General features: G+C 47.7%; 1 protein-coding gene across 3 annotated transcripts in view; it reads left to right on the forward strand.

Annotated features, from left to right (window-relative positions):
* Positions 1 to 963: 963 nt before the first annotated feature.
* MBNL3 (muscleblind like splicing regulator 3) overlaps positions 964 to 24,811 on the forward strand; it is a 76,745-nt gene continuing 52,897 nt past the window's right edge. For all 3 annotated transcript variants that reach the window (XM_050902030.1, XM_050902031.1, XM_050902032.1), the window contains exons 1-2: positions 964 to 1,016; positions 14,253 to 15,246. In XM_050902030.1, the coding sequence (XP_050757987.1) occupies positions 15,073 to 15,246 (174 nt within the window). In that variant the 5' untranslated portion in view covers positions 964 to 1,016; positions 14,253 to 15,072. The remainder of the gene's footprint in view (positions 1,017 to 14,252; positions 15,247 to 24,811) is intronic.

Below are 24,811 nucleotides of genomic sequence, written 5' to 3' on the forward strand. Positions count from 1 at the left end.
TCAATAAGAGCAAAGGCATGCAAGTGATGTTTTGTTAAGAGGTAGAGTAGCAATTAAGGAGAGGGGTAAAGTTAGGCTTGGCGCTACTGCCAGTGGGATATATGGGGTGTCCTAGGGCACGTGGCATTTCTAGGACATTTCTTTGAAGCTCGTTGTTTTTCCCTTGCCCTGTAATCCATAAAGAAATAAGCAGAAAAGGCTCCAGAGTTGCAACTCCCTAGTTTAACTGGCCTATCAGTAATGATACCAAACAAGTTCTGCTTTAGGGGCAGCATCAGGCTGTGCTCTTCCAGTCGGCTTAATTTTCTGATGCTGTGAGCTGTGCAGGAGGCTGTAGGAAGCATCCATTCCCCGAATATGTATCTTTGCTCTCATCCCTGAAGGGATAATTCAGAATATGGGACAGACATAGTATTTACTGAGGGCACTGCACCTGTCAAGGTAACATTACCATGGGATGGAGGGTAAAAAACACTTCTCTGCTAGATAAGACGAATAAACTCGCTCATTAGCTGTAGGCACTTATTTGCTAACCTTGTCCTGTACCTGTGATGTGATTATCTGTGAAGACGTAGCTGTGAGGCTCTCCAGAGCTTTGAAAGACGCATGTTTTAAGAGTATGTTCTCGTTTTGTTTTATAATCCCGGTGGCAGCCTCTGCTGTGTAGTTCCTGAGGTTTAAATGCTGATTAGGTTAATGGATTGTAATGTAACCCCACCCAGCTGGTCATCAGTCCCTTGAAAATGCCTTATGATTGTGATCATTATTGCTTAATTGCAAGCCCTGCCTTACCCATGGATTGAGCCAGGCTTGAGCTTACCTTACTCCTTGCAGAGCAGAGGGTGAAGAGGGAGCAGGGGGGTGTCTGCAGAGGAGCACTCTCTTGGAGCTTTTCTATAAAGGTCTCTAAAATTTCCACCGTGTTGTAGCTGGGCAGAGGTAACCTGATCTTTGGAAAAGTGCCTTTGTGCTGTAGCCTACCGAAGAGCTTCTTTATTAACAAAGCCTGAATGCAGGTTAGTTAAATTGTAGCCCTTGTATTCAAGGTCACTGTTAATGTTTTTACTTGCAAGCTTTCTTCCAAGTCTGGGGTTGCAAATGAGACTTGCAGTGTCGAGCTGTGAGAAAGAGTTGGAAATTGTGGCATTTCATCCCACGATTACTCTGTGTCACCCTGACCCTCCCCTTTAAGAGGAAAATAAGCTTCGTAAACTGCTGTACATAGATTTTAACTTCATCACTGATACTAGAAGTCCCTAAAAGGATGTGTCTCTGGGAAGAGACTGATGCTCAGTCTGCAGCATATCATAAAACCCACCAGGGGGAAGGCAGGGATAAGGGCGTGATTGTGTCCAAGGACTGCAAAGGAGATCTTCCTTCTTCATGTGAGGCATGGTGGAGCTCCTTGCCAAAAGGTGTTGTGGGCACATGAAGCTTGCACAAGTGCTGGGGAGACTGGGCAAGTATTAAGCAAGGAGTTGGTTGGGGAATAGCGAGCAGTCAAACCACAGCAGGCTCAGGAAGTCCCCAGAGTTAGAAATAGTGGGAGGCTGGAGAGCATAAGGGTGGGAGATTGTGCATGTCTGCCTTGCTGTTACTCTTGGGCATCTGTGAGTGCTGCTGGCTCCTTGGCTCCAGCTGGAAGGAGGGTCGTTCCTCCACTCTCCTGCTGCTTGGAGGGCCTGCCCTCTCTGCCCGCACCTGCCTGTGGACGGGAGCAGAGGAAGGACTCACAGGCAATGTACCGCTCTGAAACATCGTGTTTGAGGACTGGCATGTTGGAGGGCAAGTCCAGCCTCCCATGACTGCCTGTCAAGGAGCATTTTCTTGCCCTCACTGAGCCATTCCTGTGGTTCTGGTTCCAGTCTGCTGGGTTGTTTCCACCTACATCTTCAGCACAAGTAGGAGACCTGGAGCTCTGGGCAGCACAGGAGAGGTGAAAGGGTGCTTTACACCTAGTCCTGCACACTTTTCCCCTAATTAGCCTTCCCTTACTCCTTTCCTAGAGAGAATATCAAGGAGCAGAGCAGAGATGCTAGTCTCCGGTCTTCTTGGATGCCTTGATGCTCCCTAAACTATACCCCCACCAGATACTCCCCTGGATTAACTCTCTGTCCTTGCAGGTTTTAAGGTGAAGCTCCTTGCAGTCTCATACCTAGTGGGCAGAGTTGGCTGCCCCTCCACTTAAGCTCTGGTGATGCTGGCAGAGCAATGTGTGCATGGTGCCTGTGTCAAGTCCCAGTCCTGTTTTTCCTGACCTGAATGCATGGAACAGCTTGTTCTCTGCTGTCTGTTAACCCTTACAAAGACACTTCGTCTTGTTCTCCTTTGTTCTGCGTTGGCTGTGCTCAGCAGGGTCAGCTCCGTGCTTCGGGTTTAGGGGCAGAGCCTGCCAGGGAGTTAATTGCTGAGTGATGATGGCTCTCCCCAGCTGAAGATCTGCTCCCATGAGCTATTTAAGCCTCTGTTTCTTGTATCTCCGTGCCAATCAGATTAGCTGGTGCCAGGAAACAGACCGTGGCCTGCTTGCTCTTGAATGCACCCTTTTTCCTCCTTACCTGTTTATCCCAGTCAAGCCACTTCCCACTCCACCTCGGTTCTTTTATTTAGCTTTGTTCCTTCCTTTTCATTTTCACAGCCTTACTTGGGCCCATCTCTTCTCTCCCTGAGGCAGTCTTGCTGGGTTTTGACATCCAGCCTTAACAATAGAGTAAATCCTGTTCCCTGTTGTACTGCTGGCTGCTCCCTTTGCAGCACCGTGTGTCCCCCTGCACTGCTGTATCAGGCTTTTCTTGCTCTTGATTCCCTCCACAATGCTTACCCTGTTGTAACTTGGATTCCCTTTAATGTGCAGAAGTAGAGAGATCTCCAGTTCAGCGGAGCTGCTGAAGGCATTCATCTTCCCAGGAAAGAAAGGGAAACAGGTCGAGGAGGGTAGCGTAGCTCAGAGCTGCCCAGCTGCAATTGGTCCCTGGGGCTGCTGCTGCTGCCCTGGCTGTCTGTGCGGCTCCAGGCATTGCTCTGCTCTTCTCCCAGCCGGACCCTTCCACTCTCTTGTTGCTGATTTCGGCAAGGGATTCGCTGTTGCAAAAATAAGCTCAAAACCCCCTCAAGCTCACAGGACCAAGCGTTCCAGCCTGGCCATGTGTGCCAAAACAGGCCCATCCCCTGCCTCTTGCAAGGCCCCACCTTTATCCTTATTCTAAAAATAAAATGCAAGGACATTCCTTCCTAGTTACTCTGTTCTGTTATTCTGACCTCATTAGACTTTCCCAATAGAAAATTTCATTGAACTCCTCTAGTAGCAGTGAAAACAAACAAGACCATTGGACTTCCTCTGGAAAAAATGCATTTATATCACAGGGAATTGCAGGGAGCCAAATTTCCGCTGCTGAGTTTGTGCTGTATGCATGGGTTTCCTTGTATGCGTTTAGTAAACAAAGTTGTCTTCACACTTAGAAGAATGTAAAACAATTTATCCTTTATATCTGAACTGATTTCCCTCCCCGATTTGGAATAAATTGTTTCTGTAATGTTATAAGGAGCAAAGTGCTATTAGCTGGGGTTGCAGGAACAGCCGCTTTTTTCCAGACCCCCGGAGCTAAATATATTTTGAGGCTTATGTAGGTGCATGTACGTAGGAATGATAGCCAGGTGATGGATTGCTAAGCCACATCATAAATTCAGTTCGTCGGACACCTTTGATTACCTCCTCTGCACTCTGTCTGTAATCATTCTCCTTCAAACATCCTTCTAATGTTCTTAACAGCAGCCAATTAAAACAAAGGCTCCACTTGCCATCTATCCCCTCTTCTGTCTGCCATCACCCAAGCCCCTTCCCTTGGATGGGGGGGAAATAAGTGCATTGATGGATGGTGGTTCAGAGTGCACGCTCAAGGCTTGAGGGAATATATCCCTATTTGGGTTTTTTGCCTGCTGCTTTAAAAGTCAGCTTGGACAGACACCCAACCAGGCAGGGGTGGGTGCTTGTGTGTTTGCATATTGCTGGCCGTGAGCGGCTGGGGGCTGTGGCGTGGTGGCGGGAAGGATGGGGCACGTGGAAGGCACTGTTCATATGTACATCTGCCCTGGCTAGCTAGAGCCCACCTTCTCAGGCTCCTGGTTTTGATTCAGTAGTTTCATGCTGAGTCAGGTGCTTTCTGGAAGAAAAGCATGCCATGGGCCTTAAGTGGGAAGTTGGAAGTAATTCAGGTCACTAAGACTTCCACAGGGGAGAGAAGTAGAAGGCTGTTGCGTTACAGATGCAGGAAGGTACGGAGAGAATTGAAGATCTGAGGACTTCAGTTGGCGTCCATGACTCAGGCATCTCAGGGAGAACAGAGTATGTTCAGTCCCTGAAAAGTTGATTCATCCACCTGGCAGTGAGATGAAGAGTGATGAATAACAGATTTTGGGGTGTGTGGAAGGCAGGAGAGGCCAACACACTAACTCTGAACGGCTTGGGAAGTGCCTCAAGGGCAACTTTGACTTCCCCTTGCCTTTTTCAGGGCTTAGCTGTGTTGGTTCCTCTCCGCATGCATCCCCAACCCCTCTGTGTCCCACAGGGGCACCAGGCAGACAGCCCATGGCCGCTAGCTGAGCAGGTGGCACTTGATGCCAAAGTACACTGCCAAAACCGGCCCTTACACCTTCCAGGTGCCTCTTGGCTCGGCTGCTCCCCCGCACGTACTACAGCAGTGCCTCCCTTCTACACTGGGAGGGTGCTTATTGCTGCGCAAGCAAGATTGGAGTTCTTGGACATGCCTTTCATCCTGTTGCAGCCTGCTGGATTAATGGGGCAGATATATGTGTGTGTGTGTGTGCGTGCATGCTTTCTGCTACCCCTCCTGTATCGTATTTCATACTGTAATGACTGTGGGGTCTGAGACAGATCTATTCCTCTAGTGCTTATACAGCCTTTACCATAGTAGTTTCTTAATGCCTGATTGCCACTCCTGGGTTTTATCCGCCAGACATCACAGGCATAGGGATGTAACGGCCCCTGTTTGCAGAGGGATTAAGCGAGTTGTCACTTGTGGCACCCGTGGCTGCAGCAGGGTTTGAGCCCCTGTTTCCGGGGTCCTGGTCTGGCACTTACAGACTAGAGCATCATTGCTAAGTGGTGACCTGCGGCAGCTACTTGCCTGACGGTAATGCCTTCAGGACTAGGCTGCTTTGGATTTTCACTGGCATGTGGAAGTGGAAAATACGTCCTCAGTTGTTGCTATGTTTGCTTTTCCTGATTTCCTGCGTGTTCTAACTTCTTTTAATTCTGAAAGAAATTATCCTAAATACATTGGATGCTTTTGTTAGTGGTCTTTCAGTCTCCTCCTCAGTTGAGGAATAAGTCAAGGCTTCCCTCTTCCCAAGTCCTGAATCATTTCACAAATGTTTCTTGAGTACCTTTGTGCGCAGTACACCCTTCCGTGTAGCCCATAAATGATAGGTGTTTTCGTTATTGTGCATAAGTCCTCATTTTTAATGTATCGTATAATTCAGATGGACTTGAATGTAGTAACATAAAGACTTTGGAGGCCTGCCCTGTGCGAAGGGGAAAATTACTGTCTGGCCCAGAGCGGTGGCTTTGTGATGACTGCATTGTGTTCTCGTGTTCTGTGTTTGTACCAAACTGGTTTGCTGCCAAGTTACTTATGGCTTATCCAAGCGCTCAGTACAAAGAATGTTAAAAGAAAAACTATTTTTGTTTTCTGTGAATTCTTCCAGCTGAGAAAGAATTCAAACCACTGTCCAAATGTTGTCTCCTCTTTCTGCAGGTCTGTGGTCACCAGGTAAGACAGCTAACACGTGAGTGCGTGAAACTATAGTGTGTGTGTGTAGGAGCACATATGTGCTTTGAGGAGAGGCAGTATGGGACCCGAATGGAAAATGCCTTCCTGTTGGAGAAAATCTGTCTCCTTGAGCAGCAGGCTCTGTGATTGAGAAGCCTGGAGTGGGAATTTTCCAGGCACAAGTATGTGCGCACGGGCAGAGGCACCTATGAAGCATCAGACCTGGGCAGATCTCCTCAGTGTATGCAGCAAGTCTGATACCTCCCAAAAGCCCCAGGCCTCCTCTGCAGCACAGTGAATGGCTGAGCTGGGCTCCTATTTCAGTATTTCTCCTGCTTAACCAAGTATATTGCTTGGTTTGAGGGCTAGGGTCATGCTTGGAGCTTAGGAGAGGCCCGTAGGTCGTTCCTGCCAGCAGAATCCCACGAAGGGCAGTTGGGTAAAGGCATTCCCTCCCCTCAGCTGTCCCCATCGGCCTGCCCAAACGCGCGGACACTTATCTGATTGCCAAGGACCTTGGGGGTTTCTTGAACACTGAGTAGGATAATCAGATAGATTGTGGGATACATCTGCTTGATCCTATTTCTTACGATTACGTGGTGGGGAACAAGCCTTAATGAGCCTTGGCCTTTCCTGTCTCCTCTGTAAATTTGTTTGACTCAATTGAGCTCTCTTTGTGTGAGACAGCTCTCTTTGTGCTTGGAGATGGAAGCATCCACCTCTGAAGCTGGCTGTGCTTTGAGACGGGGTTTGGATTAGCTGACCTCCAGAGATCCCTGCCAACTTTTTTTTTTTTTTCTTCTTTTGTGTTTGCAGCTGGTGTAATTGTGGTCCTAACCCCTCCCAAGTGGTGCTGGCACTGGAGGGGATTTTAGCACTGCTTCACAGCAGTACAGTAGCTGCTTCTGCACCGCAGAGGAAATGCTTCTTTCAGGTTAGCCACCCTGCTCTAACACGGCTCCCTGGCCCTTGGCACCAGGAAGCTACCTCTCATAGGAGGCTAGAAGGGATTTGCCAGGCAGGTCCCAATAGAAGGGAGCATCCTTTTCCAGGTATCTGTGGCTGGGGAGCGATGGGCGCTGTGTTGGAGCCTGGCTCAAGCAAAACTCCTGCTTGGCTGCCTGATCAGCAGAGTGTCCCCCAGGAACGCCCGTATCCCACAGGTGTGGGATCGCAGCGGGTCGCCATCGCTCCTAGCAGAGAGCTCGAGTAGGAAAGGGGTCTTGTCCTCTGACTGGTCCCAAATAAGCTGATGGCAGGAAATCAAAAGCCCAAAAGAACAAAAACGTGCATGTGTGGTTATTCTGACAACAAATCTATTCAGTGAAACAGGGAGAAGTTCCCTTTGAAGCACTGTGCCGCATGCTGCCCTGGAACACCCTATGGAAAGATATTTGTTCTGTCAAGGCACGTGTGTGGGTCCAGCACAGCAGCTTCTGTGACTTTGTTCAAAGACAAACAAATAAACAAAAAAGCTCCTTAAATTGCAATGTTTTTGTAATGCATTTTTGGCTTAGAAATCCCCAGCAGATAGTGGCAAATAGCTCCCAGCCGTTTGCCTGTGGAAGCATTTTGGAGAAGAGCTAATTCCGCAGGAGCAAAGGGGAGTGGAGTTCTTTGAACTTTGGTGGACAAGTTGTGGTGGAGGTTGATGAATAAGGAAAACAGATTGTGAAGATTTCGGGCGGCTGAGGGAATAGGAGCACCGTAGTCCACAGTGAAGAATGGTAGATTTCAGAAACAAAGGGATTTTTTCCAAATATTTCCTTAAACTTGGCATTTATTTTTCCTGTGATTGTTTGCTGCAGGGTGTAAATGTGGAGAATTGCATGTACGCAAGGGAGGATAAAGTTCCCCAAGTTTATTTGTGCTTTTTTTTTTTCTCTGCAGTGAAGGGCTTCCTTCCCTCACAGTGCTTTATTGTATCTTTTTCCTCTTTTGTTTTTTTTTCCCCCTTGGTTCCTCAGCTGCCACCTCTCCAGGTAAGAGAGGTGCCTAGGTCATGCCAGGACAGCTAAGAGCAGTGGGGAGCACCCAGAGGCGAGTGATGGACGATCCATTTTCCCGAGGACAGCAGCACTGCTGTCCCTGCAGAGCATCACAGCCATCTTCCGGGGTGCCATAAATCCAGGAGCTTTAGCAAGGTTGGCGAACTTCCGAAGAGGTGGGACGCAGTGTGTGCAACCTTCCCCACTGAGGAGCAGGAGGATTTTTCTTGTGCTGCTCTTTCCATAGAGGTCATGACCAGTAACCCACACTCTGCAAAGTCACTCTAAGCCAGTGGCATGAGTGAGTGTGGAGGAAGAAGGACGAGCATTAGTGGCTCCTTCAGCACAGAGATGTGTGGTATTTGCATGCCCAAACACCCGCCTTGTGCACACAGCCTTGTGTAGTGGGTTTGTGTCCTGCCAACGAGGCTTTTCCATTGCAGCAGCACCGGGGGGTTGTTTAATTTGCATGTGTGGCTTCTGGGTTCTGCCGTCCTCTTCTGAACAGACGGCACTCAGGGCTGAGTTGACTTTTTGGCATGCGGTGTGATCCCTGGGGATTCACGGCCCCCAACATCTGTGATTAGACCTTGAACAGAAACTTTTCGTGCATGGCCATGGTAGAGGAAACCTGCTCCTTTTCTGAGTAACTGGTAGAAGAACAAAAGAAGGTTTATTTTCTTCTAGCTGTAAAGGTCTACCTTAAATTAAGTAAACTGTTCCCTGAGGGAGAAAGTGTCCAGGTACAGAATGTTCACAAAGGAAATATTCAAAGTGTTTACCGCGTCCCCAAAGTGTTTGCTTTAAAGTATGCGGGCCAGAGCAAAAAATAGAATATTATTTTCTAATTTGAAAGCAAAAATACCTCTTGCAGGCAGCAGAAAATAAATTGACCTTCTTCGGGATTGATACTGCAGCCCATTAAGTGCCCAGGCAATGAGAAGCTATGGAGAGGCTGCCATTTGCAGAGATGGCTCCAGTCCCAAGTGCACAGCCTGTGTGAGCACGGGGGGTGGGAGCCAGCCCGTGTCGGAGGCAGCCACGCTGCGTGCAAACTGTTGGCGTTGCAACAGCAAAGGAATTGGAGTCTATAGGAATCTGAGCGCTGCTGGGTTTTATGTAATATAGGGTAAGAGCCTTGCTAATCGGGACTTCAGCAATGGAGGATCCACGTCTTGACCTTATGGGTGTTATTTTTGTGGTTTCTTTTGCTGTTGTACAGCACTTCTGAACCAGTCCCCAGCGAAGCAGAGCTGCCCTGTGATCCAATTGTGGCAGCACCTAACTTGCCATGGGCTTTTCTGAGGCCCAAAATGAGCTTCTCTAATGTCAGCCAACTGAACTAATGTCATTGTGTTCCTGGCTCGGTGGGTCCTAGATGAAGATTTTTTTTTTTATTTTTTAAATTTTTTTTTTTTTCCCTCCTCACTGACTCTGAAAGCTCCCCACAAATGTGGGTTATCTTATCTCATGCATCGCTGCCAATAAATGTACCGTTATAGCACTCCCCAGTAAAATCTTGCCCTTGACTATACCTTTTTGGTTCCTTTAAAGAGCAAGGATGTAGCTTCATGTGTTCTTCTTTATTACTGCTGTGAAAGTGGAGGAGAAAGAAAAGACTGGGAAAGATGCTCAGACTTGGTTTTCCATGAGAATGTGAAAATGCTGTTGGATGGGTGGTGGTATTCTCCTAAAGACTTTTGTTTCTCTTTCAGAACAAAACAGTTCAATGTGCTATTTTCATTGAACCCATTTCTCTTTGCCATGCAGTGTTTCCAGGAGCACAGCATTTATTTGGAAGATTGTTCGATAGTGGAAACATCTCACTGCTGTTTGAGTGAGGAGTTCCCCATTCTGGCTTATCGAGGAGGGGGTGGTGCGTGCACCAAGCTCGTCCATACCCATTAAGGTGCAATGAAAAGCCGAGGTTACAGAATCGTCTCAAAGGTGCAAGGACTAATGAGTGAGAGTGTTATTTGTGCTGCCAGCTGAATTTAGTGTTTTGAGGAGAGGCCATAAAAAAAGTCTTTTTTGGCTCCGACAATACCTAGACACTCAGAGAACATTAATAGTTCAGGGGTGGGATGTAAGTTGTAGTGGAATTGGTGAAAGATTTGAAGTCCGAATTTTGCAAGCTTGAGAGCACAGTTTCTCTGTTGCTGTGCCTCCAGGGTGTCCATCCATCCAGGCTGGCTGGGTCTGAGCTTTCATTGACCGTAACTTGCAAAACTGGGTAAAGCATGCTGCAGCCTGGCAGTATAGGGCTGAGCTCGGACTCAGGAGAGCCGGTCCTCTGTTCCTCTGTCATGTGCTGGTGGTTCGTGTTGAGGAGAGGGGTATGGACAGCATCACATATGCTAAAGAAAGGGCACGGCTGGAACTTGGCTTTGGGAAAGTTCCAGTGTCCCCTCACTGTCCACACTGTCCCTATTCCACTTCAGGCAAAGGGAATAGCTGCTGTTCTCGCTCACCAGGACCATCAGTTAGGGCAACAGCACTTTTGCTTCTCATCTGAGCAGTTGTGACCTGGAAATCCTTGAGGAACAATAAATGAGGAACCCACCTTGCCACTTCTACTGAGTCATTTTTTTTCTTCTTCTTCTTCAAAAAAAATCTCTTTTAAATAGCATCTTTTACACTTGGGAGCTGCTTGAATCCACCCTGTCACATAAATTACCATCTCTGAACTCAGCTGTCAGGAAGCGTCCTCATGAGTTGACATCCATGGGGGGTGTCAGTGGAAGGGGATCAGTTTCATGGAAGGCAAGAGGAATTCAAGTGTCAAGTGAATACGCTCGTCCTCATGTTACCTCAAGCGGCGAGGGCATCTCAGTCCCGCCAGAGGCGAGCCCCGGCGTGACCTTCGCTCCTCAGACTGCCCTTGTTCCCTTTCACTTTGGTAGCTGCAAGGCTGGGTCTGACATCTGGAGCAAGCCCCGTCCTCCTGCATCTCAGGCAATTAGAGCCTGGCCCAGCAAGTGGCCCTGGAGCAGGGACTTCAGGGCTATTATAGTTTCCTTACAGGGATAAAGGCCACAGGCTTTTCTCTCTGCTCCGCTGCTTTCTCCAGCTTTGATGCTGCTGCCATTGAAACGAGATTGGCCCATCTGGTAGCGGAGGAGATGAGCTCTGCCAGACGGATCTGGCTTGCTGGGAAGGGTTCAAAAGGCAGCACCTACCCTTTGCTGTATTTCCTGCACACTAACGAAGCCTGTGTTTTCTGGAGCTACTTTTTATCGTTGTTGTATGTTGGTTTTGGCATGGATGCTTTTATTCCTCCCGTTTGAAATAAGTGGGAGAACAAAATGAATAAAATGCCAGTTCCTGCCCCCGCCCGCCCCCCAAGAAAAAAAAAAGGGTAATACAAGGGAATGGTAAGGATGCATCGTGGTGAAAACGGTTACAGTTGTTTGCTGCCAGGAGTTGAAACATGGAGAACTGAAGCTTTATAGTGTCAGTGGCGGGTTTCTGTCTGATGTGTGTTATCCTTTGGTGGTGTGCGTGGGAGCCTCACTGCAGCAGTATACAGCACTCAGTATGATGTCAGCCCTGCGTGCAGGCGTTTTCGGCTTTCCCCGTGGCCACATGGAGAGGGAATTTGCAGCAATCCAAACATTGACAGAACTATATTTGTTGACTTGCAGAAAAGCCTAACTCGTGCTCCTCTGGGCTGCGATCACGTAAGCCAAAATGCGATGACTGCTGCCTGTGCTTGCTGGCCTCCCAGCCCTGATAAACCTGTGAAGCAGATTAATTTATTTAGGCCCTGATTCAGCAAAGCACTTAAGTACATGCTTCAGGTTTTCTTCTTTCCAGTAAGACTGTCGGTATGCTCAAAGTTAAGCATGTGCTTAAGTGCTCTCCTGAGTGCACAGCAAACAAGTGATGGGGGCAGTGTGTGCTGCTGCTGTGCTCTGCCGGTTGGCACGCAGGCTGCAGAATTGAGGCCCCCAGTATTAAAAATGTATTCATTTATTTGGCTCCCCCCAGTACAGGAGCCCTAGTCCCAAGGTCTGAGATGATAGTCTGTCCTTCTGCAGGAAGGTGGGTTGTTTCCGTAGCACAAAATATTCCTTGTGTCCCACTCTTGTGTGTGGAACAGATGAGTGTGCCATTCTGCAGGGTGTGGGGCAGGGGGTCTAAGTTTCCATCAGCAGGACATTGGCAAGTATTTCTTCAGTTTTCTGTTTGTTTTTTCCCCCCCCCAAGAGTTGTAAAAGAAAAATATCAACCATGTTACGTGTATCTGAATGTCTTGATATTTGTAGTTTAATGTTTTGTAGGATTCTTTTGACTTATCTTCCTTTAACATGATTCCCTTCATCTTGAGGACTGAGCAGCTTAGTGCAGGCATATACCTGTGTGTCTGTGTGTGCACGTGTGTGCTCCTGAGCTACATGGGTGAGAGCAAGATGAACGTTTGGTTTGTTACGTTCTTTGGGATTTCTCAAGGTAGAAGGGCTGGGAAGTGGCAGATGTTACTACACTGTTTGTACATCTTCGGGTAACTTTGTGTTAAGTTCAGACCCACCATATTCAGGCCTCAGTGTTAACAGACCCTTGCTTCCCTGGGAGTCTGAAGCTGTGGAATAGGCACTTAATCCACAAGATGGTTGTATTTCAGTCTGCTCGGAGCAGCTTCTGAGAGAGCATTCTTTCTAATCCCCACCCATATCTGACCTGTTCTAGCTCGTTTTTAAGAGCTGCGCCCAGCCAGTCCCTAGCTCCCTGCAGAAGGTTTCTGCACATCTTTTTCTGCTTGCTGAGCTCATTTGGATGAGGAGCCCACACATCAGTGAATGGGATTCCTGTATAAGTTTGCCCCGTTTGCAAAATTGGAATTTATTTAGAGCATCTCTGTTCCTTACGAAACCCAGAAGACAAGAGAATGGCTAGATGTGTTTTTTTCCCATCCCTTTGAAGTTTAAAACATGCTTAGCAAATCTGGTGTTTGCAGTCTCTGTTCCCCACCTGATGTGCAAAAATGCAAAGGTCCTTCCAGAAGCGTGGGTCAGACTAACCTTTGTGCTGATGCTGCAAGCTGGATTGCAAGGATCTGGGCAGTTTTCGTTATGAACTTGACTCTAATTAGCCTAGAAAATACTTGCAATGTAGGTTTAATGAATGTTCGTTTTTTAATGTGAAATAATTTGATCTGTGAATCAAACAGCCTCTGTGCCCCACCCCCTGCTGCTGATGACAGCCTCTTCCCACACTTCTTCCTTGGTAGCATTGTTTGACTGTTCCAGCTCCAGTAGGTTTCAGTTACTGATCAGTGTAATTGCAATAACACACCAATAATAAGAGAGGAATTTAAGCTTCCTTTTCTTGTAGTTGAAGGCTCTTCTCCTGCGAAAGCTTGAAGTCTTAATAGCAGTCACACGAGCAACATCCTGCGCCTGTCAAGTGTTTGCAAAACTGGGCGGCCGTACTTTAGGAAGATAAAGGGCTGGATTTTGGGAACTTGGAAACAGCCCAATCCTATCAGGCGGCATTGGTACAGCTAACATTAGAATGGGAAACTCTAGGGACGACTTAACATTTTAGTGGATGCTAAGGAAGCCTTGAATAGGAATGCATTGAAAGTTGCTTGTTGTATAACACGAGTTGCTGGAGTCAGAGTAATTTGAGTTGCCTTTAGTCTGGTGGAAAACTACAGCTGTGAGCAATGAGTTAATTTTTTCCGTGTGTGTGTGGCTTAGGTTTCCCTGTCAGGTTTGCTTTTAGTTTTGTAGGATCTGAATCCATAGAGGAGTGACTGTGAACCAGTCGTTTGACTTCACGTGCCATCCCAGGCTGCTGCTGGAACAGCTCTGCAGCTAGTGATGGGTTAAATAGAACACCTTAAAAATGTGAAGTGGTTATGGGGCTGAGCTGTAGCAGCTCCTTCTGCTTTGTATACGAGAAAGCCACTGGCTGCTCTTCCTGCCTGAACGTTTCCTACAGAAAAGGAGGGGCGGTTAATGGGGCGGGGGGGGAAATCCTTCCCTAGTCTGGGAGGGCCGCTTGGTGGATGCAGCCCACCCCGCGCTGCTGCCTTGCCGGGGTGGCCGGGGCACCGCCGGCCAGGCGCGTCGCGTCGCCGTGCCGAGGCTGGGCGGAGGCTGGGTTCGGCCCGTCCCTGCCCGGGCGCTGCCGGGCGCCGCGCGGGTCCTCGGGCCTTGGGCCGCCCCGCAGGCCGGGCCGTGGGGCTGAGGCGCTTTTTCGTCCGGCGGGCACAAAACCCAGCATCTACCAGCCTGGGCCGCTATGAAACGGTCTCTTTTATTGGTCGGCTGCCCGGGCCTGCTGCTGCAACGGTAAACGCCATTGGTCGCTTCCTCCTCCCATGCGCAGCTTGGTGCGGGAAATGCCCCTGGTACCGACAATGGCTGCCGGGGCCGCGCCGTACCGCCGGGGGCCGGGCAGCACCGCGCCCGCCTGAGCGGGGGCGACCGTCGGCTTGTGGCTGATTCTATTTCTCTTTTTCCTGCAGGTTGCTGAAAAGTGCCTTTCCTGAAGCCACCGCTGCTTGGATTTCTGTCTAGGGCTGCCTCTCTCTGCCCCTCGCCCCCCTCTCTTTTTAATTCGGCGTTGCTTGCGGTTCGTGCCCTGACGGCAACTCCTCCAGCCTTGCCCTCTTTTTTTTTTTTTTTCTCCCCGTTCACACGCAGTTTGCTCAGCCATTTTATTTTTTTTTCCTTCCCCCGAGTATGTAGCAAATATTGAAAAGAAAAGAAAGAAAGAGAAAAAAAATCGGGCGTCGTTTTGCTCGTTTTGATGATTGCGAACCGTAATTTTTAGAAGCAAGAAATAGAAGGAAAAAAAAACCCCGAAGTTTTCTCCCCAAGGACTGAGACCATTCCACAAACTGAAGTGCTGCCAGCAGCATATGCTTTTTGCAAGAATAATTGAAACCATTAACTGGAGAGCACAGAATTCTTCTGAAAGTCTGCCAGTTATTTGCAAGTAACTTCGGCAGTGGCACAAAATATAACACTTATATTTTAACTTCTACAATTGCACTTTTAGGAGCTGGCCTCTAATTTGATTTTCAGTTGTTCTGATAAGATTTCTATTTTATGATTGGCTTTATGTTTAATTCTTGTTTAAACAAACACGATTTGACTTAAATGAAAACCTAAGTGCTGATGAATAGGAGTTCTACCAAAGCAACAAGTTAGTTATTTCTTCACGTTTAACTTGAATTCACTTTTTTACCCTTTTTTTAAAAAAAAAGAAGAAAAAAAGATCAGCAGTAAATATTGCCCTGAAGAAGGGTACGATTGCTTGCATTTTAATTTTTGTTTTTTAATATGGCTGTAAACGTTTCCCTGGTTCGTGATACAAAATGGCTGACGTTAGAAGTGTGTCGAGAGTTTCAGAGAGGTACTTGTTCTCGGTCTGATGCAGAGTGCAAGTTCGCCCATCCGTCACGGAGTTGCCATGTGGAAAATGGTCGAGTTATTGCCTGCTTTGACTCCCTAAAGGTGAGGACTGTCTAACGCGTGCATTACCTAAGCTCACTTGCTTTTCCTTCTCTTCTGAATGGCTCGGCGTGCTGTGGTGTGGGATGTGCAGAACAACTGTTTATTGCTCTGTTTCTGCAGGGAGGATGCTGCTGGTGCGGGATGTAGCTCCTGAAATCTAGGCTGTGTGTGACATCAGGTGCAATTGGCTGGAGTGCCAGGCATCGCAGGGACAGAGAGGATTTTATCCAGACCATTTTCCGATGGTAGCTCAGGTCTGATATAGCTGTCCTAGAAATGGAGAATGCATGTTGTGGGCAGCAAATGAAACTGAAATGAGAAAAGTAGAGAACTGAAACCCGGTGCTTTAACTTGTGTCCAGAGCACATCGGCTGCGCATTCGGTGCAGGGATCTGAAATGTGCTTTTAATGAGCAGAAATGAAAGCAGCATTTTAAGATAATGAATCAGCTTTATATGTATTTCCTGGAGACCGAGTTACAGATGCGCTCTAACGCTGTCCTGTAGATGAGGAACAGCCAAAATATTTGGAGAGCAGCACTCTGAGAAAAATGGACGTTGGGAAAACGCTTTCTGCAAGGGATATGCAAACACGATGGCTGTGCTAGGCCTGTCCCGAGTTACAGCTGAGCCTTTTTGCTAGTGCTCATCTTTGCAGAGTCGATTTTGCAGGCAGTAAATGGCTCTTGGTTGCTTGTCACTGTTGGAGCTCCAGGGGTGATTTTCAAAATTTACCAAATACCCAGGGTCTGAGTTGAGGCGGGAGGACAGGGGGCTCACAGGAGGGGGAGGTGGGCTCTGTTCGGGATTGCTTCACCACGGTTCTCAGGAAAGGAACATCGACTTTTTTTTTCTGTTTTTCCCCAAAGTGTGGCTCCTCAAAGGTGTTTTAAATAGGATGGTAAAAACCCTGAGACAATATGGATAACTGATTGCTTTTGAGAACTCTTGACATTGTGTTTAATGTTTTGATCAGAGTAATTAAACTGTTTGAGTTTCTAGAAAGAATCTGGTAAATTTTACAAGCTTAAAAGTTTTCCCTTGAACTTCAACTCTTGCTTGAAAAGACTTGGGTTTATTTTTATGAACATAATGAGTAACAGAACTGGTGGAATTATGTATGCACAGGTTCAGACCGGGGCTGGATCCAGTCTAACACAAGTTTACCCATTTTATTACTGTTTGTGGCTTCTTCGTATTTTCACTTCTGTTCCCTTTTACCAAGAAGTTCAAGCTTCCTATTTGCATTTGGTTTTGCTCTTTTTAATCTGATTATATATACAATGACTCTTAGTTATACAGTGACTTTCAAATGTTCATTTACATTGCTGGTTTGCTGACAGCGAGAGACAAAAATATTTTTATCGGAGGGAAAAAAGTCATGTTCTTTATGCCCTTGAAACTTTTGAATTGTAGCCGGGGGCAGTGCAGATACTTTGAATGAAGAGATTAATATGTTTACATTTTATAGCATTTATTTGTGAACTGAAAGGAGTCCTGTCATGCTGTGTAGGGTAGTACCATGCCCCTTGCAGAACTTGCCTGATGTTTGCAGCGTCCTGGGGAGGTGTCTCCTGCGCAGCCACCCAGCTTGGCTTGGCTCTGAGCAGCGCTGTAGTCCAGTGTCACCTGGTGGGTGACGCTTCCCCACGTGTGCTGTTTGCGGTGCAGTGTCTGCAGCATGCCCAGGCTCTCTGTGCTGGCCCTTCTCTGCATAGCTGGGGCTGTGAGATGTGCAGGACCAAGTCTATGGGCAGCTGGGGTTCAAATTCCACCCACTGGCACGAGCAAACACTCCTCCCGCTTCAGCAGTGGGGAATGGGATGGGGAACACCATGTTGAGAAACTGAAGAAATGCCAAAGGAGTAGGGTATGATCTGCTACAGCTCAGCGCATTTCCTGTATAACTGGCTGTTAAATAATGTTCTTGTTGCAGTTTCCTCTTGACACAGTAGCAGATGCCCAGTATGTGCTAGTTAAGTGGCCTGAATTTTCCAGGGAACAGATTTTGCAGATTTTTCAGGCTTAGGAAAGCCTTGTGGAGGGCTGACAGCTCTGCCTTTGGGAAGTACACTGGGAGGAGAGGTCAGACTGTGCAGAGCACTTGGCCAAGGGTTGATGATGGGGCTGTTGCTGCACCCCACTTCTCAGACAAGAAGTGGGTCTCGGAGCGCTTCCTTCCTCCAGACCCACGGATCCGGTAGCTCTTGCTAGGCAGAGCCCCAGTTCTGCTGTGCCATGGAGAGGTGCAGTCCCCAATGCTGCAGCCTCTGTGTGTGTGTGTGTGCGTACACCATGTGTTTCCCAGTGGAGGTAACCGCCCTGGTGACTAAACTCTTGAACAATGGTCTTTCTGTTCTGGGGCCGGAGCTGGGCTTGCAAAGCCCTGTTTGCAATGGTGTCAAGGGGCTCATGGTCATAACGGTGGCCTCCCTTACTGGTGACGAGAGAGATGTTACATTCTCAGACCTGTTAAGAAGAGGCTTTTCATGCCCATCCTGTGGACGTCTTTGTGCGCTCAACCGCTGTTTCCCTCCGACAGCTGTTGAACAGTGACCGCCTCTCCTGTGGAGGGCTCGATAGCTGCTTAGTGCTCTTTTCATCTTTTCACGCCCTGCATTAGCAGAACATCTGTGTTGCTTTATTGGAGACAGGATATAGGATGCTTGCAGCTAATACGTTTTCCCGTTGTCTTGCAGTTGCCCAGGGCTTTGTTCAGAGGTTGCTTATCTGCATCCATTGTGTAGTGCTGGTTTTTTTCTCACAGGCCTCTTAAGCCTGAACAATGCCTTCATACAGGAACTTCTGATAACCCAGTGTACAATGGTTTCACCTCGCTGGTCAGGTCACGCACAGCATCTATACGCTTACTGCATCTCACTTTTTTCTTTATTTTCCTCAATCTTATGTAGCGGTTCTGCCTCTCTTGCAGTGGTAAGAGCAGTAATGCTTCCAGAAGCAGTCAGACTGCCTCAGTGTGGGTTGTTTCACGGGTGAATGTGTGCTACCTGTAAGCTTGTGAAGAACACACAGGACTCCTGAAGGTAATGGGGGGGCTTCACTGATGCTTCGGTGGGGTTCACCAGGGCATGCTCTGCAGGAGCATTGTGTGATTGTGCAATGCTTTGGTCATGAAATATTGGTCTTGATAAGGTTGGAAGTGCAGGGTTGGATCTTGCTGTCCTGAGCAGTGGTTCTTTGAAGGGGGCATTTGCACATTTGTAGGCAGCAGAAGGAACCTTTCTCAAGCAGATTGATATGAAACTTAAAAATAGTTCCTTGCGAGAAGCTGTTCACAGATTTGAATTGGATGCCAAGAGAGCTCTCACTCTGTACTTGTGCTTCCCCCCTCGTTATTGTGGAAGAACAGTGTTGTCTGAATTAATTTGTGTGAATGGAGGGGCAAGCTGCGCTGCTTGGTGGAGGGCAGTCCGAAGGCACAAGAGCCAGGCACCGCTGGGCCACCCCCCTTCCAGAAGTGACCACAAGGGCTGCTGGGCAGCGGCTGATGCTCTGCGGTACCTCCTAGGCAGGTCCCGTGGCACCTCTGAGACCTTCCGAGCAAAGGAGCGAGATGTACTGTCATCGCTGTAAATCCAGATGGCCTTTGGGTTCATTCATCGGCTTTTCTCCCAGGCTTGGTGTGCACCGTCCTGTGCATACCTGGTGTTTTTTGCAAGGGTCAGGACACAGTTTGCTGGCTCGTGGCTATTTGTAAAAAGGCTTGTCGTGGCACTGTGGTGGGCTGTCTGCAAGCGCTCATCAAGTCATTAACCTTCCTATTCAGGCTGGATCAGATGGGTGTGGTATGAGCCTGTCTGATTCTTAATTCCCTGGCCAGCAAATCGTTAGTTGTGTTCTTCAGTGTCTAAAGATGTCACGAAGGAAAAAAGCATCATCTTTGGTCACTAGAAACTCTAATGGAGCAGTAAGCTGAGAGACGGGTCATTAGGAGATAGTGACATACTATGTAAAAACATGTAGGTAATGCATACTAGGTGTTCACAGAGGCTTTGATTTATACTGCTCACAGTTTGGGTATCTGCACTGTGGACTCATGGTTTAAAAAAAAAATTTACAAGCCCAGCTTTGTGAGGGGTGGTGTGGTTTTTGTTTGTTTTTTAAATTTATTTTATGAATGTAGATGTTTCTGTATGCAAATCAAAGTTTTGAAGAGCATTTTGAAAGACAGAAAATAGTGTGGTGAAAATTTCATGGGTATGAATTTTGACTTTGGGAGGTCTGATTTAAAAAATATTGTTAAGCTATTGCGTGTTTCAAAGCAGTTCTATATTAAAAAAAAAAAGGCTAGTTGTCTGTGAACAGGCATAAAATCAGGAGTTAAAAGTACAGTTTTGTCTAAATTGTCTGTTTCCTAAAAGAAGTGTTATTATCTGGTAATACTATTCGAAGTCCCACGGCAATCTAAAAAGTTCACTGTGCTTGGGCAATAAACGTACCATATGATCTTGAAGCTGGTGTACCTGAGGCTGTTCCTTATACTTTTCATGCTAATTTGTACCTGTTTTATGCTGACTTCACTAGAATTATTCCTGACTGTTACTGGTTTGCAATCAAATCTATTTTTTTTAAATTTAAATAAACTCCAAACTAGGGAACAACTAAAAACACCCACTAAACTTAGCATATGGTTACGCTTTTACAGAGGAAGAAGAAAGCAAACAAAGCCATAGAGATATTTTTGGAGACACTCTTGATGGCATGTCTCAGCCCAATGTAATTGAGATGCAGATAAACCAGATGAACAATGTTGAGCCAAGTCACCTTTGTGAGAAACCTGCACTTTTCCATTGGTCATTGAGGCACTTACCTGTGTGGCGACAGCATTTGGTGATGAGAAGTAGATTTGCAGCAGCTTTCTGTCTTGTCTGGATGCTCGTGTGTCTTATGGCACATCATAAGTGCTTTTTGTGACTACGGAATCAAACGTCTGAAAGTGGGGAAAAATGTATTTAGACTCAATTTTATTTATAAGAACTGTTGCTATTGTATTTCTCTTAAAGTAGAGTGGTACTTCAAGGAGAATAGGAGAGCTCATGGGGAAAAAAAAAAAAGTATTTAGGCCCAATACCTTCTTGTCTATGGGTTACAACAAGCTCCATGTTTTCACAGCTTAATTTAATTGGCACACAGGCTGTGTATACTCTCTGCAGTGTCTCCAGAAGTTTTTTGGCCCAGCTGTGGGATGGCGACTACTGATGGAGAAGCTCACCTGGCAGTGCCTGTGGCTGAGCATCTCCCAGGCCTGCCCCGGTGTCTGGACTGCAGATGTTCCCTGTTGGGGTCAGGCTGGTTACTTGGATGGTGTGTGACCTCCTTACGCATGTTCAACTTCCCAGGGAAAGAGATACCTTGTTGCTTTAATCTGCCTAACTGATCTTTCTGTAGGACAGAGGTCTGTGCAGAGCGTGTTTGATTTATTTAGCATTATCCATAGGTTTCTCTGATGTCCCAGCAGTCTCACTTCATTTATCTGTGACTTTTTGACAGCTGAACCATGACAGATGAGCACTGGTGAATCTTGTTATCATGGTTTAAAAGGTTGCTGCCCTGAGCTGTCCCCTTGCTTCCCTGTAGCAGGTTACTGCCTCTGCAGCAGGGTTAGCAGGAGGAGGACAGAGAGCCTTAGATGCTGAATGCAAAGTCTAGTGTCTGAGCTGAAGTCCCCTTGGTCCTGGCTCTGTGCAGAGGTGCTGGGTGATGAACGTGTGTAACTGGAAACAGGCTGGTGTTACCTGGTGACTCTGCTGCAGGGACAGCAAGGGGCAGGAAGGTCTTATTCATTGCCAGCCATTTGCAAAGATGTAAGGCAGAGTCCTTGGCAGGAATTCCTTGTCTGTGCTTTAAAGCAAGCAGGTGATTTTTGAGGCATGCTATGGAGGGAGAAAAGGTTGGCTCTGTCCTTATCTCTACTGGGTCTTTCTGCAGCTGAGCAGCCTCAGCAGGGAACACTTTATCTTGGCCTTTACATTTCCAAGGATGTGTGCTTTGTAAAACCTGGTGGTGTCCAGGGGTAACATGGCAAGAAAGGCGGGATGTCGGTAGGTTTCCTGGTGCATAGTCTAGTTCTGGTGCTACCCTGGAGTGATGCTTCCTTCTCAGCTCATTGCTGGTAGAGTGGAGGAAGTCCTGGAAGTACTGTGTAGCTCTGCAAACTGTGAGAAGTGAGAGACATCCCAGTATAGAGGGCTTCTCGAGGGCTCCTGGAGATACGAGCTGGAGGGGCCCATCAGTGAGCACAGAGGTTGCTGCCATCAGTACAGAGGTGGATATTCAGAGCCTGTGGGGAAGCTTGCAGGGAGTTGTCTGAAAGGAAATGCCTTCCAAAGCTATCAGTGTGACACTTGTAGTAGTAGCAGTAGTTAAATACTTGGAGTTCACATTTTCTTAATTGATTAGGCTTGGACAACTTTCTCCTGAAAGTCTTGGTCCCTCATATGCCATATTGGCCTACTTAACAGACCTCAGACTCTTAGTCATGTGGAGGGTGGATATTAGATGACTTTGGGTATTTGCTTTGCAGTGGGTGCTCGGCAAATCTAAGCATCTGTGTTGCTTTCCCCATCTAAAGCTGTAGGACTGTTGTACAAGCTTGGTCAACGTGAACACATTAATCAACTAATATCAATAACAGTGAAAGTCACTTCTGAATGCTTTTCTCCCTGTCTGACGTTTTCCTGTGGAGAGGAGTATGTCTCTTCCCCCCCATTCTCTCCCATCTCTGGTGGATCTCTTGCATTGTCCCACATCTGACTCCTTTGTGGCACAAGGCAATGTGACTCTTCCCCTGCCTGTTGTCTGGCATTGCTGAAGCCAGGCCTGGGAGTGAGATTCTCCAAGGCAGTCTTCTTGCCCTTGGGGTGGCTTTGGCCTGATGAGTATCAAAGTGTTAGTGGGGAGGGACCCTGGTGGGTCTTTGGTGCCCATCTTGTGCTGCAAGGTGAAGTCATTGGGACTCTTCTGCCCTCCCATGGATACCTGTAAGCGGAGTGTCTTGGCAGCCCTCCTGGAGTGCCTGAGGGGTGGGCAGCCCCTGCTGGGGTGAGGCCGGGGTTTGACTCATCAGAGGGACACTGAACGGATCTCCTGTCTGTGGCGGTGCACGGTCACAGGGTAACATGAGGTCTGGCCATGTGTTTGTAGAAATGTCCTCTAAAGGGCTTTTGTTTCTGAACATGGAAAACACCGTATGTGCCCCAGACCTCCTGACCCCATGTATCTCTTGAGGGCTTGCCTGCATAGGAGCAGATGCCTTTGCTGTTACCCGATGTTTGGGCATGCCAGTCTCACGCATAGTGTCCCTGGGTCAGGTTCAAGAGGCTGGTAGAGGTGCGGGTGCAGGCTGGCACATTGGGAGGCACTCCCGGTGCAAGGGGCAAGCACAGGACCACTGTCCTTCTTCTCTTTCTTCCTGCAGCTAATGAATTTATTACAGCTTTTCCTTGGGCCTCAGACTTGTGTGCATTTTTCCTTGAACATGTTAGAAAGCAGAGCTGTGGCCACAAATTTGTCCTGAGACCACACTTTGGAGGCCAGTCTCTTCGGGGAGACAGGCCAAGCAAATTCACCAGCGGGGTTTTCCTGCCAGCCTCGCCTCTCCTCTCCTCACCAGCCAGCCCTGGCAATGCAGGGCCTCCGCTCCCGTCTGCAGCTCATGTTGCCCTGGTCTTCTCCCTGTGGCATGAGCAAACCACCATCCCCAAAGGATAAAGCCAGCAGCATTTACATTATTAATATCAGCCAAGAGTAACCTTGGTTTTCTGGTTGGGAAGATGATGATAAAGTGCTGACTGCTGCTCACACTTGCCTAAAAAAGCAGGAGAGAAATTCTTTTGGGATGTGACTCTAAACCCTTCTGAGCTGCTGCCTGCGCTTGAGCAGATACATTTTGAAACCTTTTATGGTCATATTGCAATTTTGCATGGGCCGTGGCATGCCACCTCCTGCTCCTGAGGCTTACTTTCCTTTTTTAAGGGCAAAGCCCTCCAGACTGAGGTTCCAGTTCTGCGAAATACTTAAGCCTGATTTTAAGCACTGTAGAATTCCTCTGGGCAGCAAAGAGCTCCTTGTGCTGAAGTGAGCTGTTGCGTCAGGTTTTGAGAGGGAAATGGTCTTCTCTACCATTCTCCAAAGGGGGAGAACTGCCTGTGGTTGTTTCTTCTGCCACCTTTGGCTTTCCAGTTTGGGAGAGTTTCTTTGCACATGCTCAGCGCATGCACCTGGAGCTTGTAGTCCTGCCAAGACTGCTTGGATCTGCAAGCACAAGCTCTGTGCCTGTGACCCAGTGCAAATGCAATGCGGTGCTCTGCAAGCCCCAGGGGTTTCCTCTGCACTGGGAGGAGGGGAGATGGGGTACTGAAGCCCAGCTAGCAAGCTGTGGCAGCGCTTGCGTTTACCGTTGTGTGGCTGTGAGTCAGAAGTTGGCCAAGGGTGCACGGAGGGGTGTGTGTTTGTACAGTAAGCTCTGGCACCTCAATGGGTGCCATGTTGCAAGCTGCGGCACTGCCGGATCCACCTGGGGAAGGAAGTTCAAGCTTTATACCTTCCAGCCCTGATCTATAGCAGTAGCTAACACTGGGATTCAAATAGATGCCCCAAACCTACAAGTCCCTATCCTTGGAGAGAGTTTGAGGCAAAGAGCATCCTTGTAAACATGGAGCCACACTTGGCCATGGTGTCCTGTCTTGCTGCTGTGTCAGTGAAGCTACCTAGTTCCTTCTCTTACTCATGATTGCATTAGCCCAGCGAAGCCAGCTGGGGGAAAGGCGGTGGAAGATGCCTTCCAGGAGAATGACTCTGAATGAGCATGTGGAGTTGGTGGATTTCTTCAGTGGCGTAGCATCAGTTTGATGTAATCCCTTTGCTGACAATAGCTTTCTGCCACTTGGTTCACCCATCTGAAGGAGGGTGCAGTAACATGCATTTATGTAATTGAGCTGTTTGGAAGCTTTAAAACAAATATAAACAAGATGTACCAGGCTTTCTGGAGAGCCCATCGTCTGACATCTCCCACAGAGCATTTAAATAAGTGGTTAGATTTCCAAGTGAGAAGCTGAGCTCTTTGAAAATCTGCCCCATAACAATTAAATATTGTTATGCTGGTATTAAAATAAATGCTTTGAGGCACTTGGGTGAATGTTGCCCCATACAGGCACAGTTTTACTTATGGCTTATTAATGTTGTTTTATTGCTATTCATAAAACAGCAGAGAACCAGGCACTGACCCCCTTCCTTGCCCCATGTAGCCTCTCATGCCATGTCTGCTGATGGCCTTTTGATTAGAGGAAAGGCCAAGGATTTGGAAAACCAGGTTTCAAAGCCTTGTGATGGATGCAGGCTGCTTTAAAGTGTTGTAATGTCAGTCTCTGTGCCTCACAGGAGCAGTACAAAGAAAATGTCTTTGAAGGCTGAGTGGAGCTGCGCTACTGTAGTAACAAGACTTTGGGTGTTTTAGACAGATGTCCTAACTGAGTAAGCATTTCAAACCCTGGCTCCTTCTAAATGAATAGCTATGAAACATGGTTAGTTCTGCAAGCTTACCTGTC

The sequence above is a fragment of the Gymnogyps californianus genome, chromosome 9 (genome assembly GCF_018139145.2).
Source record: "Gymnogyps californianus isolate 813 chromosome 9, ASM1813914v2, whole genome shotgun sequence".
Taxonomy (NCBI): Eukaryota; Metazoa; Chordata; class Aves; order Accipitriformes; family Cathartidae; genus Gymnogyps; species Gymnogyps californianus.